Source organism: Coloeus monedula, assembly GCF_965178545.1.
Source record: "Coloeus monedula genome assembly, chromosome: 6".
Taxonomy (NCBI): domain Eukaryota; kingdom Metazoa; phylum Chordata; class Aves; order Passeriformes; family Corvidae; genus Coloeus; species Coloeus monedula.
The window spans coordinates 10791638-10814153 of NC_138786.1; the positions used below are offsets into that span (position 1 = coordinate 10791638).

Below are 22516 nucleotides of genomic sequence, written 5' to 3' on the forward strand. Positions count from 1 at the left end.
GTGGGCAGCTACATTCACCTGTAAAATAAGCTCTGCACAGGGAAGTGACTGGGGCTCAGTTGGCTAATGCAGCACTGCCCTTGCCAGAGAGCTGTTCTCTGGCTAAGGAAGCAATTTCAGTGGCCGAGACAATGGGAGGTTTATGCAGCAGGAGCAGCCAGGACTGCTGCTGTACCCATGGAAATCTTCCAGCACAGGAGGTGTCTGGCACACTGTCACTGGCTTCAAGCAGCAGAAATACCCTGGCTCTTTCATTGCTCCAGTGAGCAGTGACAGACCAGGGTTCATAAGCTGGCTGCAGATCCACGAGCCGTTGCACATTGCCTGGAAACCAGCAGTCTGCTGCAATCCGAGGCAGCTGCGCAGTGATACCCAGCCTTGCTTTGGCCATGGTGACTTCAAGGGCTTGGGTGTCCATGAAACTCATGACATGGGTGGTTTTGCACTGTCCAAAACATCATAGTGGTGTCACCACTGCAAGCTGTCAGCTTTGAGCATGGTTTCCGTGAGATGCAAGGTAGCATTGCATGCAGAAAGAGAGGCAGGGATGCATCCCAGTCCAGAGACTGATCTGGACCACTTGGCTTCCATCCTGCTGACTCACCCATCATGGTTTGCCAGGCACTGTGAAAGAAAGTTCCTCTGAATGAAGGATGGTCTCATCTTGATGGAATTGTCTTGTGGGAAGCATTTATGTTTCTAAAATAGTCTGGGAGCCCCATTAGCTTGTCCTTCCTGCTCACCCTTGGGTTGTTTCTGTAAGGAGAGGAAATACTGTGATCAGCACATGCCTCCCCTAGAATGACACTGAGATCTGCCCCACCAGTCTCAAACTGGCCAAGCACACAGAGGTCACAGAGTGGCAATATTCCAAATGACACAATGCATTAAGGAGAGCATCAGCTTCCAGCTGATGGAAGAGGCAGCTTCTCCTCTGCTGCACTGCAGGCGCAAGAGCCAAGCAGGTTTTGAAGTAAGGGACAACTGGATTCCCAGAGTTTGGCCACCACAGCCGGTCCTTCCCAGCCCTGGCCATGCAGCGGCAGCCTCAGGAGGGACGCAGGTAGCCCTGCTGCCTGACTCAGGCAGTGCTTTGCAGCCAGCTGGGACCACAAGCCCTGCTGTAGCCCCTGGCTAAGGGCAATGAAAAATAATTAATCCGTGTGTTGAATACCTTGCAGCAGTACAGAGGAGCTGCCAAGCTGTGGGAGTTAGGAAGCGTGATCACCCCCACTTCCCAGACAAGGAGTTCACACCTCGGGCTGAGCCAAACTAAAGCTGTAAGATGTGCCTGTCTGTCAGAAGCAGTGGGATGTTTGTAATCCAGCTGATTCCCACTATCCTTGCAGCTCCCATGGCTCTGTTATTATCATTACTGTTGCAAGAATTATTATTTTGCATTGGGAAGAATGAAAAGGAAGTATCACCCATGTCCTTGTCACCACATTAATGCCAGCCAATCTTTTCAGCAGATACTAGGTTTCAGTCTTTCCTGCTGGGCGACACAATACAAGCTGCTCTAGAGCTGCTCCTTGCAGTGGATCTGATCCTACCAGGCAAGTGACATTTCTGTGGCTAAGGCTCAGAAGAGCAGGCTGGTTCCCCGTGGCCCAGCCCAGCAGGGAGCGCCACGCTGGGCCAGTGGTGCTGCCAGTAGCCTGTCCTCGAAACTCCCTCCTGCTGGATTTGGAGAGGTGTCAGTCTTCGGTGGGAGAGAGTCACCCACCTTGGCATTAGGAAAAGCTTTTTGTTCTTTAAACTGCCTCAGGCATTTAAGTCATTAAGGCAGGAAGGACTTACTCTAAGCAGCTAGAGGATTAGTGGGAGTTATAGGATACTCTCTGCTCTAATACTCCCCCTTTTTGCTTCAGCTGTTCTGTATGTGTGAAGCAAAGAGGATGCCACCCTCATGAGAAAGAAGGTCACGGCCACTGTGAGGTCCACAGACATGGCCACAAGGAAGAAGGTCAAAACCATCCCCACAGCCAGACAAAGGATGATGACAAGGGAGAGGAGAAGGTCGCTGCCACTCCCATGGCCATACACGCAGATATGAGAAAGCCCCAAGCCCTTCCTACACAAGCTAATGGCATGGTCATTGGTATGAGAGCAGCTACAGAAGGAGCAGCCACCTTCCACAAGCTCTGTGGGAAGCTATCCCCATGCACAAAGGGACACATGTAGCTACCACCCACCTCAGAGCAATGTCATGGTATCAGTAGACAAGGACAGATGGATCCTGCAAGGAGGTGGACATGCCTGACCTCCCTGTGTTCTCCATGCTTTCAACTCAGTTGTTTCAAACCTACCATCTACTTCATAAAATCATTTACTTATTTAATGCTGCTAAGAACCAACATTTCAAAACGCTGCCCTGCACCTGCCACACAGGGCCAGGAGCGATTCTGGGAGCATTCCCAGCCCGGGCCAAGTAGGAGCACAACTGCGGGGATGAGGGACTTGTCACCCAAAGGATGCCCGGTGCCCCGAGCTCCTGTTCCGCACCCACACGCTCAGCCCCATCCCCGACAGCCAGGCTGGCCCCGGGGCTTACAGTTCCTCCCGCAGCGCTCCCCGTGCTGGCGGCTGCGCCCCCGTGCCCGCCCCGCGCCGGGCCCGCCTCCGCCTCCGCGGCCGCGCAAGCGCCGCGCCGAGCCGGGCAGAGCCCAGCCGGGCAGAGCCGCGCCGAGCCGAGCCGAGCCGGGCAAAGCAGCGCCGAGCCGGGCAGAGCCGAGCAGAGCCGCGCCACGCCGAGCCGGGCAGAGCAGGGTCGGGCAGAGCCGGGACGCGCTGGGGCGCGCCGGGTGCTACCGCCGCCGCCGCCGCCGCTCCGGAGCGTTCAGCACCGCGGGCACGGACAGCGCCCGCCGCCGCCGGCCATGGAGGCCGCGCCCTCCCCGGCGCCCCGGGAGCCGCGGCCCGAGGGGACGCGCCGCGGTCGCGACCCCGCCTCGCCCAGGTAGGAGCTGCGGGGTCGGGACAGGGGCGCGGAGCCCCGGCGGGTGGGAACTGCCGAACTGCCGCCACCCGCGGCTCTGTGTGTGGAAGTGGTCGGTGTCACCGGGTTTTCCTAGCACCAGGGCCCCTCAGTCCCGCCGAAGTGTGTCCCGTCGTCCTACCGGGGGTGCAGACAGAATCCCTCACTGCCTGCCCAGCTGCCCACCCGCGATTCGGGCTCTGGCGATGTGCGCTGCCCAACCGAGGCCCTGGTTGCTCCTACCCCGGGGCCAGGAACACCATGCAGAGCCAGTTGTGCCGGGGGGCTTCCCGGTTTGGTCTCCCGAGCAGGTTTCTATCCTGCAACATGGTGTGCTCCCTCTTCTGCAGCAACGGGAGAGCTATTGTTGGTAAGCTCAGTGTGTTTCAGACATAACCTTATTGCACTCAGCTGTGGGCAAACATGGGTTTCACTCCGAAGATCTCCATAAACCCCCGCATCCCTCATCATGTCCTCCTGTGCCATATGCTCTCTTACCTGGTGTCTTAAGCCAAGTTGGCAGCCACAATCGTCAACATTTTCTGGAAACATCAACAGCCCATAATCATGGGCAAGGAGCCATCCCGTATTCACGAGCACACTGGCACTTGTTAGACCAGGGCAACAGACCTGAGCTCTTCAGATTCTGTTTGACCAGAGCACACCCCGAGGTCAGCAGCACACAAATCCCTTTTGAAAGCCCAAGGGTTTCATTTCTGTCTGGTACAGGATATTCAGGCTGAGAGAGCCCCACCCGCCCGGGGGCACTGACAGGGCACTCACTGCTCATTAGACAGCTCTGATGTCCTCGGCCAGAGGCTGCCGTGCCTGTGGGTGTTCAGTGACTCTCACACAGTCCAGCCCTAGTTTAGACCTTGCACATTCCTTGGGGCCGAGCTGTCACTGGAGCCATCTTCTTTGCTTGTCTGAGTACTCCTTCGCCATTCAGACAGGTCTTGAAACGAACACTGCAGCCTGTGAGAGGTAAGTTACAGAGTTAAGCCACCTGACACAGGTGTATTTCGAACTTCACCCATGCTGCTCACTCAGTTTTAGCTCTGTGGTCCCCACCCTCTGCCCTAGCCAAGGCTCTTCATCATCAATGCTCACCTCATCAGCAAAAAAACACGGATGTTAGAAAACACCATCTTCCTCCTGGCCTCTTTCAGTCTGGAACACCAAGGTGGGGATTTTCTTTTCCTTTCCCTTTTCATTTCACTCCTTTTTTTCTTCAAAATGAGGCTTAGCAAACATGATTTTCCCAATGCAGACAGCTGTTCTGGCACTGAAGGCTGGGTGGGAACCTTGAGCCCTCCATGTCCAGCACACACACCTGTACCCACAGCAGCAGCAGCAGCTGCCTGGGGTAAAGATAAGGCTGTTCTTACAAGTCAATGAAAAGGATTATAAAACAAAACTTTTCCTGGCAGACTATGTGGGAAGCAGAGTTTTGCAGTCTCATTAATTTTTCATGATGATTTAACATACTCAGGAGTCTCACTAACAAAAAGACTGTAGGTCTTCTCAAGGGTATGCACGATCCTGCTGCTAGACTGAAAAAGCAAAACAAAAGAACTCCACAGGAATTGTTCACTCCACAAGGATTTGCCGCAGCCAAAGGAGGAGATGGATTGCTCAGGAGTGCCTGTCTCTCCCTGTCAGGGAGACAGGGAGCTAGATAACAAGGTGACAGTGAAATGCAATGAACCCTCCCCTAATCCCAGGGAAAGGGCACTCTTATCTCCGTAGAAAATACAAGGCAAAAAGCTATTTTTCTCAAGAGCTCCACCGCAGTTTTGCTGGTGGTACGTTCAAAGAGAAATTTAAATTCCATTATAAAAGCACATTCTTAAAAAGTCATTTACGGCTCTCCAGGAAAAAGCTATTAGTCTAGATGGGAGCTGACCTATAGCACATGGATTTAATCCAGAAAGAATTCATATTTCTTTTTCATTTGGGAACACTTGTACAGCTGATATGCAAACAAAACTTTGCTAGAGGAAGAAAAAAACAGGGAAAAGAAAATAAAACTAGCTTCTTTTTTTTTTTTAATTAATGAAATTTTGTAGCACCTAATGGCTAATTGAGCAAAGGTTCCTGATGAAAAAGGGCTCCAGTTGTAGGCAAGGTACAGACTTCTGCCATTTTTCTCCTTGTTTTTATTCCTCCTTAAGATTCCTCTGTCAACAGGAGAAGTTGTAGTTTGAGTCAGGCATCAGACAGCTCCATTCACTCAGTAGGTGTTTCCCATCTTTCATATGCAAAGTGCTTCTTTCTTGATCCTCTCTTTAGTATGCAAAGGGGGGGATGATCTACTAAAAAAAAAAAAAGCAGTGCTTATAGAAATGGGCTTGGGGACAAGGGTGGAATTAGGCAGACCGAGAAAGGAGCCATTCCTGCAAAAGGCTGAATATTTTTGGCCCATTTCCCTCTCAGAACCACATGTGCTCTCCTACTTCGTGGCTTGGGGGGGGGGAAACAAGACCAGGGAGTGCCAAAAACTGTAGTGGCTTAGGAAAAGGAAGGCTACTATTTCCCTGCCTGCAAAGCTTCCTCCATCCCAGCTCAGCTCTGTGTGCTGCAGAATTAAACCATCCCCAGGGGAATGTGCTGGGAGCAGGCAGCAAACATGGCATGTTTCCAGTAAACTTTGCTGGGGCCAAGTGAGAAGGTAAAGCCTAAAGCCAGGTCCTGCAGCCATCCTGTGTGGGGCAAAAGGATGCTGGTCTCTGGAAGAGGGAGATACTCTGCGCCAGGGGGATGGACCACAGACCCTCTATCCCACCACTGCTCCACATCCCTGCAGACCTGGAATGGCAGAAAGCTGTCTCCTTAGAAATCCTGACCCTCTTTTTCCTGTTTTCTTGTGGGAAGAGGCTGCAGTCCTTTTGCTGGTTCCCCCACACAAGGTAGGTGCCGTGGTACTCATCAGTATGAGCACCCTGTTTGTGCCCTGGTACTCATCTCAGAGAAGCACTGCTGCACTCAGAGTGACTCGGGCAGGTCCATAAATTGGATTATTGTTCTGTCTAGACATCTCAGGGCAAGAGACAGGGAAGCAAACAGCGAGAGCAGCACAGCTCACTGCTGTGGGTAACAGGAGCAGTTAACCCTAGTCCATCCCTTCCCTTACACCCCTTCTTTTCTCCTTTCCCAGCATCTCTCTGGTTACATCCAGCTGAGCCTGGAGAAGAAAATGGAGGCTGCCAGCTGCCTCTGTAGGCTTTTCTGCAGCAGAGACATCATTTCTGCTCACTTAATCCCAAAGAAATCAAATATCTGACACAGCCCAGAGTGGGAATGAATGTTAAAAATAAGTCTTTGTCAGTGTCAGCAAGGCAAGCAGAGTCCAGTGTGGTGCTCTGCCCTCTTCTCCTCATGCCTGACAGCAAACAGACATCAGAAATCCCCAGAAACAGTTTTCTAGCATAGTTCAGGGTCTTGAGGGCCCAGAAAAGTAATAGTGACATGGTTTCAGGCAAAGAAGGACCAGCCTACATGTCTGGTGCAGACCTCAGCAGACCAAAGGTTAAGCTCAGCAGCACTACAGCTAATTGGGAAAGCAGCAAGTGGAGACTTGAACTCTGCTGAGCTGCCAGCAGTGATTATCCGAACCGATCATTATTTGCAAGCTCCAGGTTTCCCTGGAGATTGTGGATAACCAAGGTCACATCGTCATGGAGTTGGAGACGGATGAGCATAATGGAACTCATATCCGGAGGGTGATTGACAGAGCTGTAATTGTTTAGTCTGAAAAGAAGATAATGAAGAGAAGTCACGAGTGAATGATCCAAACTTGCCAAAGTTATTCCAGAATCTGAAGTCACTGAGGAGGCCAGGGATTGAGTTAGGAGACGACACACGGAGGAAGAGCAGAACTTGACAGCATTTCACAGCAAAGATGGTAAACAAGGAGAGTGTGATTTCATGTGAAATATTAGACTCAACGCTACCAACGTATGTGCAGAAAACCCGGAGGCAATCTGCGATATCCAAGAGTTTGGCATCTGCTTTCCCCTCCAGGAGGTTTTGTAGCCGAGGGGTTTGCGGAGGAAGAATTTTTCATTGCATGGTCTCCTGCCTCTCCCTGACCATGTTCAAAGTGTATTTTGTAAAAGCCCTTTTGTTCTGTCCAGTGTCACATATTCACCCTCAGATGAGGCAGACAGGCTAATTAAGTCATGAAAAGCCTCTGGTCCCAGATTACTGTGCAGATCCAGCAGTTTAAAGGGATGACAATTTGCTTTTCCTTTGAAAAAAAAGATCAGAAATACAGTACAGGTGTAGGAACACCAAAACACAAGATGTCAGTATGGCAGTGTCTTTATAAATTATTATGCACTGCAGGAGAGCATCACCTATTTAAAGTGTGCAAAAATTAGGGAAAACAACAGGATCAAGGCTGAGGAAAAAGAGTAACTTAGATGTAACAAAAAGGGAGTGAGAAAAGGTCTAGACCTTGTCAAAGCATAACACTACCATGACCTCAGCTCTCTGATGAAAATTCCCTGCAGTACAAAGCTACAAACCACAACCAAATCACTGGACACATGGGAAGAGCAAGATGATTTACACCTCAGGCTTGAAAGCATGGCTTGAGGGACCCTCCAGGTCCTGTCCCAAATAACCTCTGCCCCTGCAGCTCACTAGCACTGTAGGGGATGTGGTGGTTTAGCATCTTCCCCTAAGGTTGCCTCTATGATTAGTAGAGAAGTGCAACGACTAATTAAAGATGTAATTTTATTTATTGACTGCCACAGACCCTAATCTTCCCTTGGTCTGTCTGCAGCGCTCCTGCCCTGTGCTGCGCCTGAATCCCTTCCTGTGCAGGGACGACTCTGATGAGGCTGTAAGAACTCCAGACAAGAGTTCAGATTGCATCTCCTGAGCAGCTTTGCTGGCACTGCATTTGTAATCTCATATATGACAAGTGTGGAGTCTCTTGTTGTGAACTACCTTTACACAGAGCTCTAATACAAATCACACACTTGAAAGGCCAGGTAATCCTGTCACTAATCCACCTGGGACAGGACAGCAAGGACTTCAAGCTTATTGTTGATGTTATTTGACAAGTTCTTTGGGTGACTGGGATATCATTGTCACAGTTCAGGAGCTTCTGCTTTGCCAGCTGCTCTCCCTCTTGCTGCATTGAACCAGCTCAAGTGTTACTAGTACCTTGCCTTGCAGCTCAGAGGCAAATGAGCACTGGAACTGCTGGGGACAACTTTATCTCAACCTTATCTCACTGAGGTGTGCACACACCTGTCTGCTGCTTTCTGGCACCGGCTTCAGCACAAACACTGACTTCTTTCCAGTTACTTTGCATTTGCACATCAATTATGGCTTCTGAAGTCAGGACCCAGGAATGTGCTATCTGTGTCTGTAAAGGCTGCAGCCTTCTTTAGGCTTAGAAACTAAACATAGCATTGGATGCTGCTTAATGAGTCAAGATTTCTCTGTTACTTGTCCTTGGACTGGTACAGTGTGCAAGCTGAAGTTGAGTGTGATGCCTGTGGCATGAGTGTCCACATCGGCACTGGTGTAACTGTTACCACAAACACTACTCTGATGTAATGATTTTAATGAAATAAGCCCATTTTGTACAATCATGAAATATAGTTTATCAGTGTTGATAAACTCAACTGATGTTGGAAAGTACACAGCACAGACTGCCAAGGCCAATATGTCCTGCTTTCTGGAAAAAATAGCAATTTTCAAGCAATACTGAGCTAATAGTATTCTCCAGATTCTTTTGTCTTTGATAATCTCATGCCAGTTAACTTTGGGTGCAATTCCAGAGATGTGTAATCACTAAAATTCTGCCTTTTTCTATGGCTGTGAGAAAAATAAATGAGAGAGACACTACAAAATTTTAAAAAACATCCCTTCCCCAACTTGTTATCTTAATTTTTTCCCACATCACACCAGGTGCCTCAGGCTAAAGTTGATCTCACTGCAGTCTTCCTCCAACATTCATAATTCTTTGAGACACTTTGTGATTTTGGCTGGTCTGAACTGTTCGTCCTGTTTAATCCTGGACGCCAGGCACTGCAGCAAGACACATAATTCAGCTGTAAGAGACTGTGGCACGTGCTCTGAACAAGGACCAGAAACTGCTGGTGTTTGCATCTCTTGGGACAGCAATTCCTAAAGCATTTTGGGGTCTGAAGGACCTCAGTCTATTGTGTGTGAAGGGGTTTTTGGTGTCACACAGACAAAGCAGTCCCTCAAAGTATTATTCAAACTTTCTCCAAGCTAGCAAAACCTCTCGGGCTCCATAAATCAAGAACTATAGGAATGAAATAATGTTTTTAATTCCTTGGAGAAGAGAAAGTGTATCCTGCAGACACCTCATTACTTGGGAACTGGAGTCTGCAAATGTTTTGTCTCAGTAAATTCGGCAGCCAGAGGACAGTAAACTTTCAAAGGATCTATAGAGATCCCAGTCCATCCCCTTCCTACAAGGTAAGACCAATAAAATCTGTTGCTGTCATCCTTGGGAGATGTGTGTCTAAAAAGTTCCTGAAGAGCCCAGTGGAGCATGCAGGATGTGGGAGCCATTAGGGAATGTGCCAGGCTGGAGGCTGAAGACCCTGTTACACATCACAGCCCTCAGGTTCACTGCTCAGCTGTGTCAGTGCCAGGGATGACTCACTCTCCTGCTGACCCAACATGGAGCAGTGCCAGTCCTTCTGCAGAGCAATCACACTAATTAATCCTCCCAAGGAGTGCAGATAATTGAGTGGCTTCTAGACATGCAGATTCCATTGGTTTCTGTTTGCCCAGGCCTCTGTAATCTCTCTGGGTCCTGAGTTAGGACCCCCCTCCACAGTGAAATATCTTGGGAGAATTTTTGGGTGGGCTATTACCCAATTTTTCAAACTTTTGGAGCAACACACACAAAGGATGGATTACAGGATCCCCCATCACTTGGGATCCCTGAGTGAGTCACTGATGTCTTTATAAAAAGCATAATCTATTCAGCCCTTAAGCTGACTCCTGGTACAGGACACAGTGGGTGAGGTTTGACATTTGTGTTACGTGGGAGGTCTGTGAGCATCTCCAGTTCTCAGGATGTGACTCCTCAGCACAGCCTTTCAACCTCTCCCCTGTTTTACCTTTCCCTTCATTTCTCTCATAGGGAAAAACAAAATGCAGGACCTTGTCAGACCTGTCTTGCCATGCCAGAGATTGGGAACGCTGAGCTCAGCTACAGTGGCACTTCCTGGGAAAAAATCTGCCCAGTCCATCACTGCCCCATTCCTACATCCCCCGGGCTGGGGGAAGACAACCTGCCCTCCTCCAGCCACACACTTGGACCAGTCTCCACCCAGTCCAACGGCCAGGTGCCATCAAGCTCCCAGGACTCACAGCAGCACCACCCATATTACCCCTGCAACCAGGAGGAGTCCCAAGGCAGCTACGGCCTGCCCTCGCTCCCTGGGCATGGCGAGAGGCCTGTGCTGTGTTCCCACCTTTCCAGTGGTGATTCTGTGCCAGCTTCCCACCACAAGGCCTCAGAAATGCCCTGGAAGCAGTGGTCCCCCGGGCAGCGGCAGCCAGTGCAACATCATGTTGTGACAGTCAGGTAAGAGGCACGTGAAAGGCATCTCAAAAGAGCATCTTCCAGACTTGATAGGGGCAAGTGGGAGGGATGAGCAGGGTGTGAGCTGGGATGCATGAAGCATGGGTTTGCTCTCCAGCTCAGGGCACCAGCTGCCCCAAACTGCACGGAGGAATCCAGTTTGCTCTCTACCTCTGTGTGGGCATACAGAGAGCTGCCATTCCCATGCCAGGGAGAGGTGGGATTTCCTTCTCAAGGGACTGGCTGGCTAAAGCCAAGGTCACTCAGCCACTCCCAGGTCACGCAGCTGTAAATATGCCCATCTTCCTTTACCTTTGTATTTTCTCCCTTTGCACTCCAAGCCACTCAGCTGCCAGTCCTTTATCTTGGCAGAATTCTCAGTGATGGCAGCAGAGTTCATTCTTTTCCTGCCCCCACAGAAGCTGCTGCCAGTGCTGGAAGGGAGTGGCAGCAGAGGGTAAGCACTGGCTACAGCTGAGCAGTGAGAGATACAAAAGGGGGGAACATTATTTGGCTTTCCAGGTTGGGCAGCAACCAGGGTATGAATTCTTTGTTGTCCATGACAGAATTCATTTGTGTACAGAGTGCCTGGATAACAACAGCCTGAACTACAACCTCTGCTCCTTCCAGCCAGCACCATCCTTCCTCCTGAGAGTGCCTTTTAGAGTCCACTCTTGGCACAAGAGATCATGATCCCTTCACTGCTGCAGCCGTAGCCACTGAATCCTAATAAAAGATGGCACAGGATTCCTTCCTTGCCCACATTTCAGCGTTAGGCACAAAAGCCCTTTACAGTCTCTTTTTCCAGCCATTTACAGAGGATTTAATTTGCTTTTGTTTTCAGTGTAGAGGAACTGCAGTCAAAGGAGCAGGGACCCTTTTTCACTCATATGCTATCAACAGAATTGCCAACCACATCCTCTGTAACAGGTCATTTAAGTAGGAAGCACAGCTGGATTGCAAATCCCTGGCAGAGTGTGCAGCACCAGCAGTCAGAAAAGTGATAACATAATAATGCCAGAATGAGGTTTTTAATCCAAGCAAATCTGCTTGAGGAGCTATTGTGAGGGAATTAGCACAGGATGGGCAGTGCATTGCCAGAGAGAGACCTTGCTTTGATAATCTGGGGAGGCTTTTGCTCTGCTCCTCTCTGTCCTGAATCTACAGAGCATTAGCATGACGAGCAAAACACAGAATCATTTATTACATGAGCCACCAAGAGTGACTCTGCCATGGGGAACTCTCCTCCATTGCTTTTCCATTTCTCCCACTCATAACAAAGCTAGGAAGGATGAGCTTCCTCAAGGTCACCAGTTGGCTGCTGCATGGAGTGGGGGCCATCTGCCCAACACAGATATTGGAGTGCAGCAGGACCTTCTCCCAGTTTAAGCAGGAGTGTAGGAGGGTGAGAGGAGTTGGGAGCACTGGTTGAGTGGAGCTTGGCACAGCTGCAGAAGGAGGTGGGAGCAGTTCTCTGGAAGCTGGTCCAAGCCAAGGCTGTGCCAGACTGAGGCGTGTTTCAAGCGGATGTTTCAGCACGGAGAGAGCAGAACAAAAGGTCCTGCAGATATCTGACCCACCAAGATGCAGCTTTTTTTTCAGGATGCCAGTGAAAGGCTTGTCCTCAGGGATTCATTAACAAACTTTGGATCCCCTGGGGAAGGCTTCTTTATTTCCCCCCCCCCCCCCCCCCAGAGCCCTTCAAGTGGAGTGACAAATGCTCCTCTGTGAAGAAAATCCTGATAAAATATTTTTAGCAGCTCCACTGGCATTCTGCTCCTATAGCCTGAAAAGACACTGTCTTTGGAGGGGCGAAGGAAACAAGTAAGAGTCACCTTCTGGGGAAAATCCTTGCTAAGCTAAACAGGAAGTAAAAACTATCTACAGTTGTTGCTAGCCCAACTCATGAGATTTAATAAAGAGGTTTGCTTTTGTCAAGGAACCCTTTAAGAAGTGCAGGAAAAGCACTTAAACCAGATAGATTTTAATGGATGAGATATGCAATGGGATTTCTATGGGACTGCATTGCTAATGTCCAGTACTCTCTGCGGGGTTTTCTGAGAGGGGCAAAAGGAGGAGTGACTACATGGCATCCCATCCTGTTTGGTTAAAATGGGAGAGGAAAAGGCTCTGTTATTCATTAAACTAATTCACACAGTGCCAGAACTGTGTCAGCACTGGCTCACCTTGGTGCTTATAGCCCTGCAAGGGTTAACCTGCTCAGGGATCAGCCCAGCACTGGGCTTCCCAGGAAAATAATAAATTAACACATCTTTTTTCCTTTCTGTCTGCAGACATGATAAAGCTTTCAGGATGCCAAAAAGGTATGTTTAACAGCAAAAGCTTCCTGTCCTTGTACCCTGTGATCAGTGCTCTCCTCTCCTGCTATTAGGAGAAGCAGAGTGTTACTGCTGGTGACATCCCAGCAGGCCCGGCTCCAGAGGCGAGGTCAGCGCTCCTGGGGCTTGCCACTCTTTGGAAAAATTCTCCATTTGCTTGTGAGATCAATTTAACCTGCATTAATGAATAGCAACACTGTCTCAGTAGCTGTTCTTGGGCAAGTGCCTGGCTCTAACCTATACAGTAGCTTTATATATATATAACATAATTCTCTGTGTGTGTGTGTGTGTGTGTGTGTGTACATATGTGTGTAAGATTAATCCAGCTTGTTTTATCCGAGGAGCAATAACAAAAAGAGCTCATCCAGGAAATAAACTTATCTTTTCAACAGACAGAGAATTTTAAATACATTTATCAAAATTAAAGTAATTTGATTGCTTTCTACTTGTACTTAAAGTTGACTTTTGTAAACTATTACTTCTGGATGGTTTGGGTAAGCACCTTTTTTTTTTTTTGTTCTTTTTTTTTTCTGGTAATTTGACATGGAAATACCCAAAACATCCTCCAGAAATTAGGTAAAGAGCAGTTTTGTTCATTTTCATAGGAAAGACTTTGTCTATGAAAACAAACTTGATAAGGCAGTTGTAAATTGAAAAAAAAAAAGAAAAAAAAAATCAAAAGTTATGTGAAAAGGTGTTTGAAGTGTTTGTGATGGTTTCTAATGATGAAATAGCTGCAGTGGAGTCCCAGGCAAAAGGGGCAAAAGAGCAGGCAAGCAGAAACATTCCATCTCAAATAAAGTTCATAAATATTTCACTTCCCTTCACAGATACTTGTCAACTATTTTTGAACAAAGAATTTCTTATATTTCAGAAATACAGCAGAACACAAAAGAACTACCTAGAACCTTCCAAACCAGAGCAGGAACCCATTCTGCTATCTTATATCTCAACTGATGTTTCTGAGGAAGACAAAAATCTTGACACAGTAAAACCTGCACTGGTAAAAAATGTGGGAGAGTAACTTTCATAGATCATCCTACATGGGAGACAGTTTGTTCCAAAGGAAAAACAGAACTTGGATAGAAAATTTTACACCAGCTCTTTAAGAACAAAAGTAACTGGCAAATAATACTTTGGCCAGAGTAAGCTGCTTCCCTGGAAGGATTTTGATGGTATAGAAATGTCATCAAAATTCTGTGAAATGTCATGAAAATTATATGTATTCTAGTGAATACGTGTGAATTTAGACCAGTGACAGTGGGCTTGCTCTGGTCAGTTACCTTCAGGGACTCTTCAGAATAACCTGAAGATTTCTCAGGGTCCACAGTCTGGAAATCTGCAGCCCAAACTGTTGCAGCCACCAGCTGACATAGCTCAATGTGAGGGAAATGAAGAGGCTCTTTCTAAATGCAATCTTTGAATTTAAATGTTTAAAGCTTCATTTTGCCCGAGGACACAAGAGTCTGGTTTTTATTATTTCTGATTGAAAAAGCTGGAAAATGCAGGGAGGCAAAATGTAATTACCCGAGTTAATTAGAGCTGCCTGCAAACATCCAGTTAGAGGTGTACTATGTTCATTAATAGCTGCACTAGAGCCTCCAAGCCTCACAATAAATAAGTGCTCAAACCAGAGACCCTGATTTTTTCCTTCCTGTTACTCACACCTCATTGGCTCTACAGCAGGTTTTGTGCTCAGAGCAGAAGCATCTCACCAGCTGCATTTTTCTCTTCCTGTTGCCTGCAGTTACTCCCAGCTGATCACAGAGTGGCCGCTGGCCATGCTGGTGCTGTGCTCCGTGGCAGCAGTGATCTGCACCATGGCTGGGCTGCTGGTTGGGAATCTGCCTGACTTTTCAGAACCCCTAATGGTAAGTCCCTACAGTTGATGTATCAATAGGAACGTAAATCCATGCCCAACCAGTGATATCATCCCTCCAAGATAAGCAGAATGTACCAGTCCTGCACAGCTGCCCCTGACACACAGGGAGAACACATCCCTCAGCCATGCTGTGCACTCCCACCAGTGCCTTCGCTCTGGTGTGGAGACACTGCCAGCACAAACTGGGATTGCTCCCTTTGCTCCCCTTCCAAGGCTGGAAGGCTGAGATTGCCCACAGGGAATAGCTAGGCTCAGCAGAGACTGGATAGAAGAGCTGGCTTTTGCTCCTACAGTCTGTGCATGAGGCTCTTGATGTGGAGAGCATGCCCTGTTCTGAGCACTATGCACATGGAATGTTTTCCATGTGGAATGCCACAATCCCTAAAGTCATCCCTGCCTCTTGTTAATGGAGGAATCTTGAAAAAATAAGAATACACTAGAGTTTGTCTGCAAAAAGGAAAATTAGTCCCATTTCTGTAAGGGCCTATTACACTTGAGAAGGAGGAGAGATTCTTAGGTGATCAGGGAGAGAGAATTGTAGCCATTGTTGATGAGAAGGGAAAGGGAAAGGGAAAAGGGAAGGAGACATATTTTTTCTCTCATTTCTGGGATGCAGTAGTTCAAGGGAAAGTTCAATTCGTGCATCTCTCCAAGATGCAGTAATAGTCTCATACAGTTTCCATGTGTCAGAGGAGGCCTAAGGACAGCTGAGCAGAAGTGGAGCTGTGACAAAGCCCTTTTCCTTGGTGCAGGGTTTTGAGCCACGGGACACTGACATTGGCAGGAAGCTCATTGTGTGGAGGAATGTCGAGAGCCATACAGGCTACAAGAAGACCCTTTCCCTTTCTCCCTATGCCAAGAAGAAAAGGTATTTGAGCTTGGTTTGGGGGATTTGAGGAACATGTTGGTTGTAAAGTCACATATTCAATATTCAAAAATATCTATGTGAATTTCAACATACATCCTATGCTTAAAAGCAGCTGAGGCATTGGAGAGTTTGAAGTCTGTGTGCCTGCAATGGATTTGGGCTGCCTATTGCTGTGTGTGGCACCAGAGCCTTGTCAGTGAATGTAATTCTCAGCCAGACGCTCTCTTGTTAATAATAATAGTTAACAGTATTATTAACAATAATCTGCCCTCTTGCTAGCTATGATGACCTTGGCATTGGCAGAGGACAGAAGGCTGCTCAGGGAGAACAAGCAGCAAGGACACGGAGAATGGTGGAAACCATCTATGGAGCAGATGGATTCTTCTGTGGTCCCCCAGGTGAGTGAAATCTCGATGGGGCAGTAAATACTGCACACCCAGAACTCAGTTGGCAGAACTGTCAGAGTTTAGGACACAGGGAATACTCTGAATTTGCTCTAAGCAAGAAGTGTGTACAATTCCACCTGTGAGAGCTCTGACAGTGCCCTCCCAGCACTTCATACCTCAGTGGTCAGAAAAGGCTGGTTCAGAAATTCTGAAGAGTTGTTTCTCCTTCTTAACTCTTTGCCATACTTCTTGTTTTCCCTTTAGAAATATACCTTGAAAGCACACATTAAAGGACTAATGTTTTCACCATTTACCCATATCAAAAGTGAATACTCTGGAAAAACAGCATATGCCCCACTCGCTGTCTGCTCCCTCTCCCTTGTCTGCTCCCACTCCCTCTCTGTTCCTTCTTTTCTTCTTGAAAAATGTAAATGGCAGTAAAATCTGGAGAGAAAAACAGAAAGCTCCAACACCCCCCAAATTTGTCCCAAAATGGACACTAGTAAGTAGAAAGAAGACGAACAACATGCAGATATTTTTATTCTCTTCCCTGCCTTCTATCCACCTCTGAAACAAGTCACACACCAAACCCGCAGGTCCTTGGGGCTTTTTGGCTGAGCTCGAGCTCCTCCCTTGTTCCAGGGGTGCAGAACCAGATGCCAGCAGTCGCTAAAGGCAAGCTGATATTTGATTTTCAAAATGCCATGATGCTGCTGACCAGTTTCAAGGAGCAGGGGTAAGGTCACACAAAGCACATGCTCACCACTGTCTTGTGACCTGCTTCCCTCCAGGGAGTCCTCCAGAGCAGTCCTATGGACAGAGATACATATTTCTTTTTTCTGTGGAGACTCTACTCCAAACAGCCTGGCTGCTTCATCTTCATTACCTAATCCTTTTATGATTTTTTTCTTCTTCTTCTTTATTTCAGAAAAGAGCTATTCCCAGCTGGTATTTATGTCCACAACTGCTGGGAGCTTATGGAACTTGCAAGCAATTCAGTCTATGTGTCAAATGGAACAAGACAAGGTCAGTGATGGCAGGAAGAACACAAGTACAGGCTGTCTCTTTTCTGTCTGCTGCAATCTTTGATGTCTTGCTGAGAGGATGCCAGACAAAAAACAATGTAAGCTATGCAACAGGTTTTACCTGGAGGATTCCAAAGCATTTCACCTACTTGGCAATACAGGGATGATCCCACCTGCCAGCTGCAAATTAAACAAGAATAAAGGACACTGAACAGGAGCTGGTCTAGAAGCTAAATGTGTCCATCAGAATCTGATGAGGATTTTGGGCAGCAGAACATAATTATGGAAATGGAGCTACCAGCTTGGAGATTGGTGGCAAGCTTTACAAGTGGGAAGTTTAATTGGATGAGCTACATTTGCCATAGGAGCCAAATTTTCAAATCTGTGGTTATAAAATATAATAATGGACAGGGTTTAATTTTTGCAAAAGGCTACCAACTTTCCATAGCTTTGGTGTTTGGGATTTGTCACTGGGAGGATGGATGGCGATGAGTGGTACACCTTGGGTAAAGAGGAAAGGGGAAAAGGAGAGAAGAGGACAGGACAGGACAGGACAGGACAGGACAGGACAGGAGAATTACTGCAGCGAGTAAGGAACACTGGGGCTGCAAGAGAGGGTCTGACCTGATGCCCTCTCATGTTTTTCAGATACGCTCACACGTGCATTTTAGAGACCTGTGCCAGCGCACTGAAGCCAACGAATGCTGCCCGAGCTGGTCCGTGGGGAACTACATCGCTGTCCTGTACAACAGGTCTTCGTGCCTGGAGATAACCCAAGGAGACATCTCCCACACCCTGGCCCTGCTCCGTGCCTGTGCTCCAGACTACCACCGAGGTGTCCTCACACCATCCTGCATAGGCCCCGAGGCTGTCAGACAGAAACACTCTCAGTGTGCTCAAGTCCCAGAAAAATGTACCCGCTTCAATGCCATCTACCAACTGCTTCACTTCTTGGTTGACAGGGACTTTCTCAGTCCCCAGACAATGGAGTACCAAGTGCCCTCTCTCAAATACAGCTTGCTTTTCCTGCCTACAAGAAAAGGTGCATCTATGATGGGGATCTACTTAGACAACCTTGAAACCTGGGATCTGTTTGATAACTACACGTCTATCACTGGAATGGACCTGGGCCTTAAACAGAAACTATTCCAGCACTACCTTTTACTTGATACTAAGTATCCAGTGCTGGCAATATTAGCTATTTTTCTAAGCATTTCTTTTTATTTACGCTCAGTATTTATTACCTTGATGGTCCTCCTCGCTGTTGTCAGTTCTTTGATGATCTCCTACTTCTTGTACAAGGTGGCCTTTAGATTCACCTATTTCCCTTTCGTAAACCTGACAGCAGTCATCATTCTCAGCGGCATTTGTGCCAACCACAGTTTTGTCTTCTTCGACCTGTGGAACCTCAGCAAGGGCCAGAACCCTTCTGCCGGGCTTGCTCAGTGGGTGAGTCAAACCATGCACCATTTTGCGTATCTCATGCTGGCCTCGTGCTTCACGACGGGTGCTGCCTTCTACGCCAGCTACATCAGCAACATCACAGCTATCCGCTGCTTCGCCGTCTACATGGGCACCTCGGTGCTGGTGAATCTGGTTTTCATGATGACCTGGCTGCCCTCTTCGGCCGTGCTGTATGAGCGCTACATCGCAACAACCTGCGTTTACAAGCCGGAAGCCTACTGGAACAACAGCAGCCACAAGAGAGTCGCTCTCTCCGTCCATTACGTCCTCCAGGCTCTCCAGAACACACTGTCTGAAACTTCCAAGCTGCTCTTTGAAAAGCTTCTGCCTTGTGGGGTCATCAAGTTTCGGTACATCTGGATCTGCTGGTTTGCTGCCTTAGCCATCGGAGGTGCCTACATTTCCTGTTCCAACCCGAAACTCAAACTCCCGACTCTGGAGACATCGTCGGTCCAAGTGTTCAGGCTGAGCCACCCCTTTGAGAGGTACGATTCCGAGTACTGCCACCAGTTCATGTTTGAGAGGCTGGAGCATGGAGAAGGGCAGCGTATGCCTGTCACGATTGTCTGGGGCATTCTGCCCGTGGATAACGGGGACCATTTCAATCCAAAAAGCAATGGCACCCTAGTGATAGACACCACCTTCACCATCCAAAATCCTGATGCCCAGAAGTGGCTCCTCGAATTCTGCCAAAAAGTGAAGAACAAAACTTTCTATTACCCTGATGCAGAGCAGAAATCTACGGTGTGCTTCATGGAGGAGTTCCTCAGGTGGATGGACAGTCGCCAGTGCTCCCAGCGAGACCACAGCTTCAACCTTTGCTGTAACCAGTTCTCCTTCCCTTACAGAAGTGAAGTCTTCCTGCACTGCATCAAAATGATGCTCCTGGAGGAGGGCAGGGAAGGGGCAGAAACGTACGATCTGGGCCTCAGGTTTGATGGGGAGGGAAATCTCACTGCCTTAGTGCTGCAGTTTCAAACTATTTATCACTACAGCTTCAACTACAGCAAAGTCAAACAATTCTATGAGGAAATCAGCCTCTGGATAACAGAGGAAATGAAAACTGCCCCCGTGGGGCTTCAGAATGGGTGGTTTACCAGTAAATTACAGCTGTACAACCTCCAGCACAGTCTCAGCACAGAAACCATGGTGGTCATGGGGCTCTCCATAGCCATTTCCTTCGTGGTGCTGCTGCTCACGACCTGGAACGTTCTGCTTAGCATTTTCTCTGTTACTGCCATTGCAGGCACCGTCCTGGTAACCACTGGCCTTTTGGTCCTCTTGGAGTGGCAGCTCAATGCAGTGGAGTCTCTCTTCATTTCAGCTGCAGTAGGTCTCTCTGTTGACTTCACCGTCAACTACTGCATCTCCTATCACCTGTGCCCCCATTCCGACCGCCTGAGCCGAGTGGCCTTTTCCCTGAAGCAGATGAGCTGTGCCACAGCCATGGCAGCTTCTGCTCTCTTCTCTGCAGGGGTCATTATGTTGCCTGCCACGGTCCTGGCGTACAGGAAGCTGGGGATATTCATCATGATGATCAATTGTATCAGCTGTGGGTTTGCCAGCTTCTTCTTCCAGTCACTCTGCTGCTTCTTCGGCCCGGAGAAGAACTGCGGGCAGATCCTTTGGCCTTGTGCCCATACCATGAAAGACTACTCTGATGACTCCGGGCCGAACGGAAACTTTGCCTGTGGGGGCAGTGAGAAGCAAAACCGGTTGCGGAAGGTCCAGGAGTCCAACACTGCAAACGAGCAATACGAGCTCCAGCCCTTGTCCAGGAAACTCAGCGACAGCTTTGACAACAGCACTTCCACAAGCAAGCTGTCCAACCAGCCCTCTGTGCTCTCTGAAGACATACAAGTTGAAGACAACAGATGCCCTCGAGTGGGAACGCACCCCTCCCTGGAAAGAGAGAGACAGAATCTGCAGGAGACCCTTGGAGACCAGCAGGTCGGCCTGTGCCAGTGTCCCGCCTTGCAAACTTCCTCTCCTTACAAGCACAGCACCTCAGAAACAGAAATTCACAGGGAGAGACTCTGCCGAGATTGTCGCTGTCAAAAGTATGGTCTGAAGGCATGGGATGGGTCTGGGCTGGACCACATCCAGCCAACTGGCATGAAAGAAGAAGGGCAGCTCAATAAATCCCAGTGCTCCAGTGACACTGCCCAGCAGCAGTCAGATTATACCTCAGACCACAGCCCTCTCCCTGCTGCTGACATCTACAAAATTCACAGATGCCTTTGTTCTCTTGGCAGCTCTTTTGATATGCTCAACATCTCCAGCGAGACATCGATCAGTGATTTCGAGCAAGGCCTGAAGCTCGCTGAATCAACCAGTTCCTGTCCCGATGCCTTAGAGCTGTCTGACTCCTACGGTAACGCAGAGCGAGGTTACCTGAACGGGAAGAGAGATACCCTGCGGCTGGACCTGAGGGAGACTGTCTTTGATGTGTCTCCAGCTGCATCACAGCAGAACAGCTCTTCATGGAAAAATCGGTTTGGATTGGGAAACGAAGGGCCGGTCGTGCTACCTAACAGCCAGCCAGACATGCCTGATGTTTGGATCAAACGATCCAGTGCACAAAGTTCCGGTTACAACAGCTGAGACCTTGCAGAAAGCAAAGCTGCTGCTAGGGGAAGGGGAAGCCTGAATGTCCTTAGAGCTGTAAATATCAATTTTTTCCTCCCACCTCTCCTAGAGCTGAGACTATTTCTTAGTATTTCAGCCATACAAAACGTGTGTTTTCACAGAACCAGCATATCTGATGCCACCGAGAGGACTGAGAGCCATCTTGTTGGACTACAAGCCCTTTGACTTCTGTCTGGTGCCATGTTCACATCTGTTCACAGGACTTACCAAGTAAACCTGGTTTGTCATTTCCTACAAGGTGATTAGGTTTTGTTTTCTTGAGAGAAATAATGAAGTGAAGCTCCCCAGGTATTTAACGACAGAGAAGGAGAGCTCATGTAAAAAACAACAAAAAAAAATTTAAAAAAAAAAAACCCCAAAGCTGAACTACTGAAAATCTAGCTATCAAGGGAAGTGTACTGTTAATAACAAAAATTAAAGTTTTTCATTTTCTACTTTATGCAAAGCCCAGGTCCACAGATCCCATCAAAATATTATTTAAATATTATAAAAAAGATATTATTAGAAGTCCTGTCAAGACTTCCGAGTTGACACAGCCTCTTCCCAACCATGGGAGAGGCTGCAGAATCCAGCCCAAATCAATTTCCAGTAACAACTTCAGTTTGTTTTATCTGAAGGAATTCTAATACTGCCAAAGACTTTCAGTGTGAATTTCCCCCTTGAGGAAAGAGTCCTCATCTCCCCCAACTCAGGTGCCTTGTTGTGTCCTCTTCACAGCATGTTTCCACTCAAGGCATTCCCCGCAAACATGTAACTTTTTAAAATTCACGTATCTGGTGAATCTTGAATTTTAGGGTTTTTTCCTCCTCTACCAGAAACCAACAGGAAAACAAGCATTTCTTTGCCCTTATTTGTTGAGAAATAAAACATTCTCTCTACAAGTTGACATACAATAAATGCTTATAACAAACTTTTCTAAAATCTGTATGATGCTTCATTTTCACCATGAACACTGTGGTTATTAATCTTTTAAGTGCTTAATATATTTTCCAAAGGGAAATAGATATCTTTAAAATACTTATTCTTCTGACACCCACGAATTGTTCCTGTGCTGTGGGAGACAGACACCAACTCCCTGATATCCATTAGGGACATGGACTTTTAAAGCTAATATCAGTGTTTGAAATACGTCAAATATGCCAGTTTCATGGGTTTGGATTTTTCATGTTTCAGTTTCATTGTTTTATACCGAAATTGTCATAGTGGATGTTCAGGTGGGTGTTTGGGCAGCCAAGGCCTCCCTCAGGCTGGGACTGCAGCACCCTCCTCACGGAACTGCTCCCGTTGCTCTCAGGAGAGATTTCCCACCCATTATGAAAACCATGTTAGCCAACACTGCAA

At 47.9% G+C, this 22516-nt stretch overlaps 1 protein-coding gene across 1 annotated transcript; it reads left to right on the top strand.

Moving 5' to 3' along the window:
- Positions 1-2879: 2879 nt before the first annotated feature.
- On the top strand, positions 2880-21130 carry DISP2 (dispatched RND transporter family member 2; the record flags this gene model as incomplete). The annotated part of the gene is made up of 8 exons (XM_082283077.1): positions 2880-2959; positions 10119-10565; positions 12857-12886; positions 14649-14772; positions 15536-15651; positions 15931-16049; positions 16966-17063; positions 17711-21130. The coding sequence occupies 8 exons, from the start codon at positions 2880-2882 to the stop codon at positions 21128-21130; spliced, it is 4434 nt and encodes a 1477-aa protein (XP_082139203.1).
- Positions 21131-22516: the final 1386 nt, after the last annotated feature.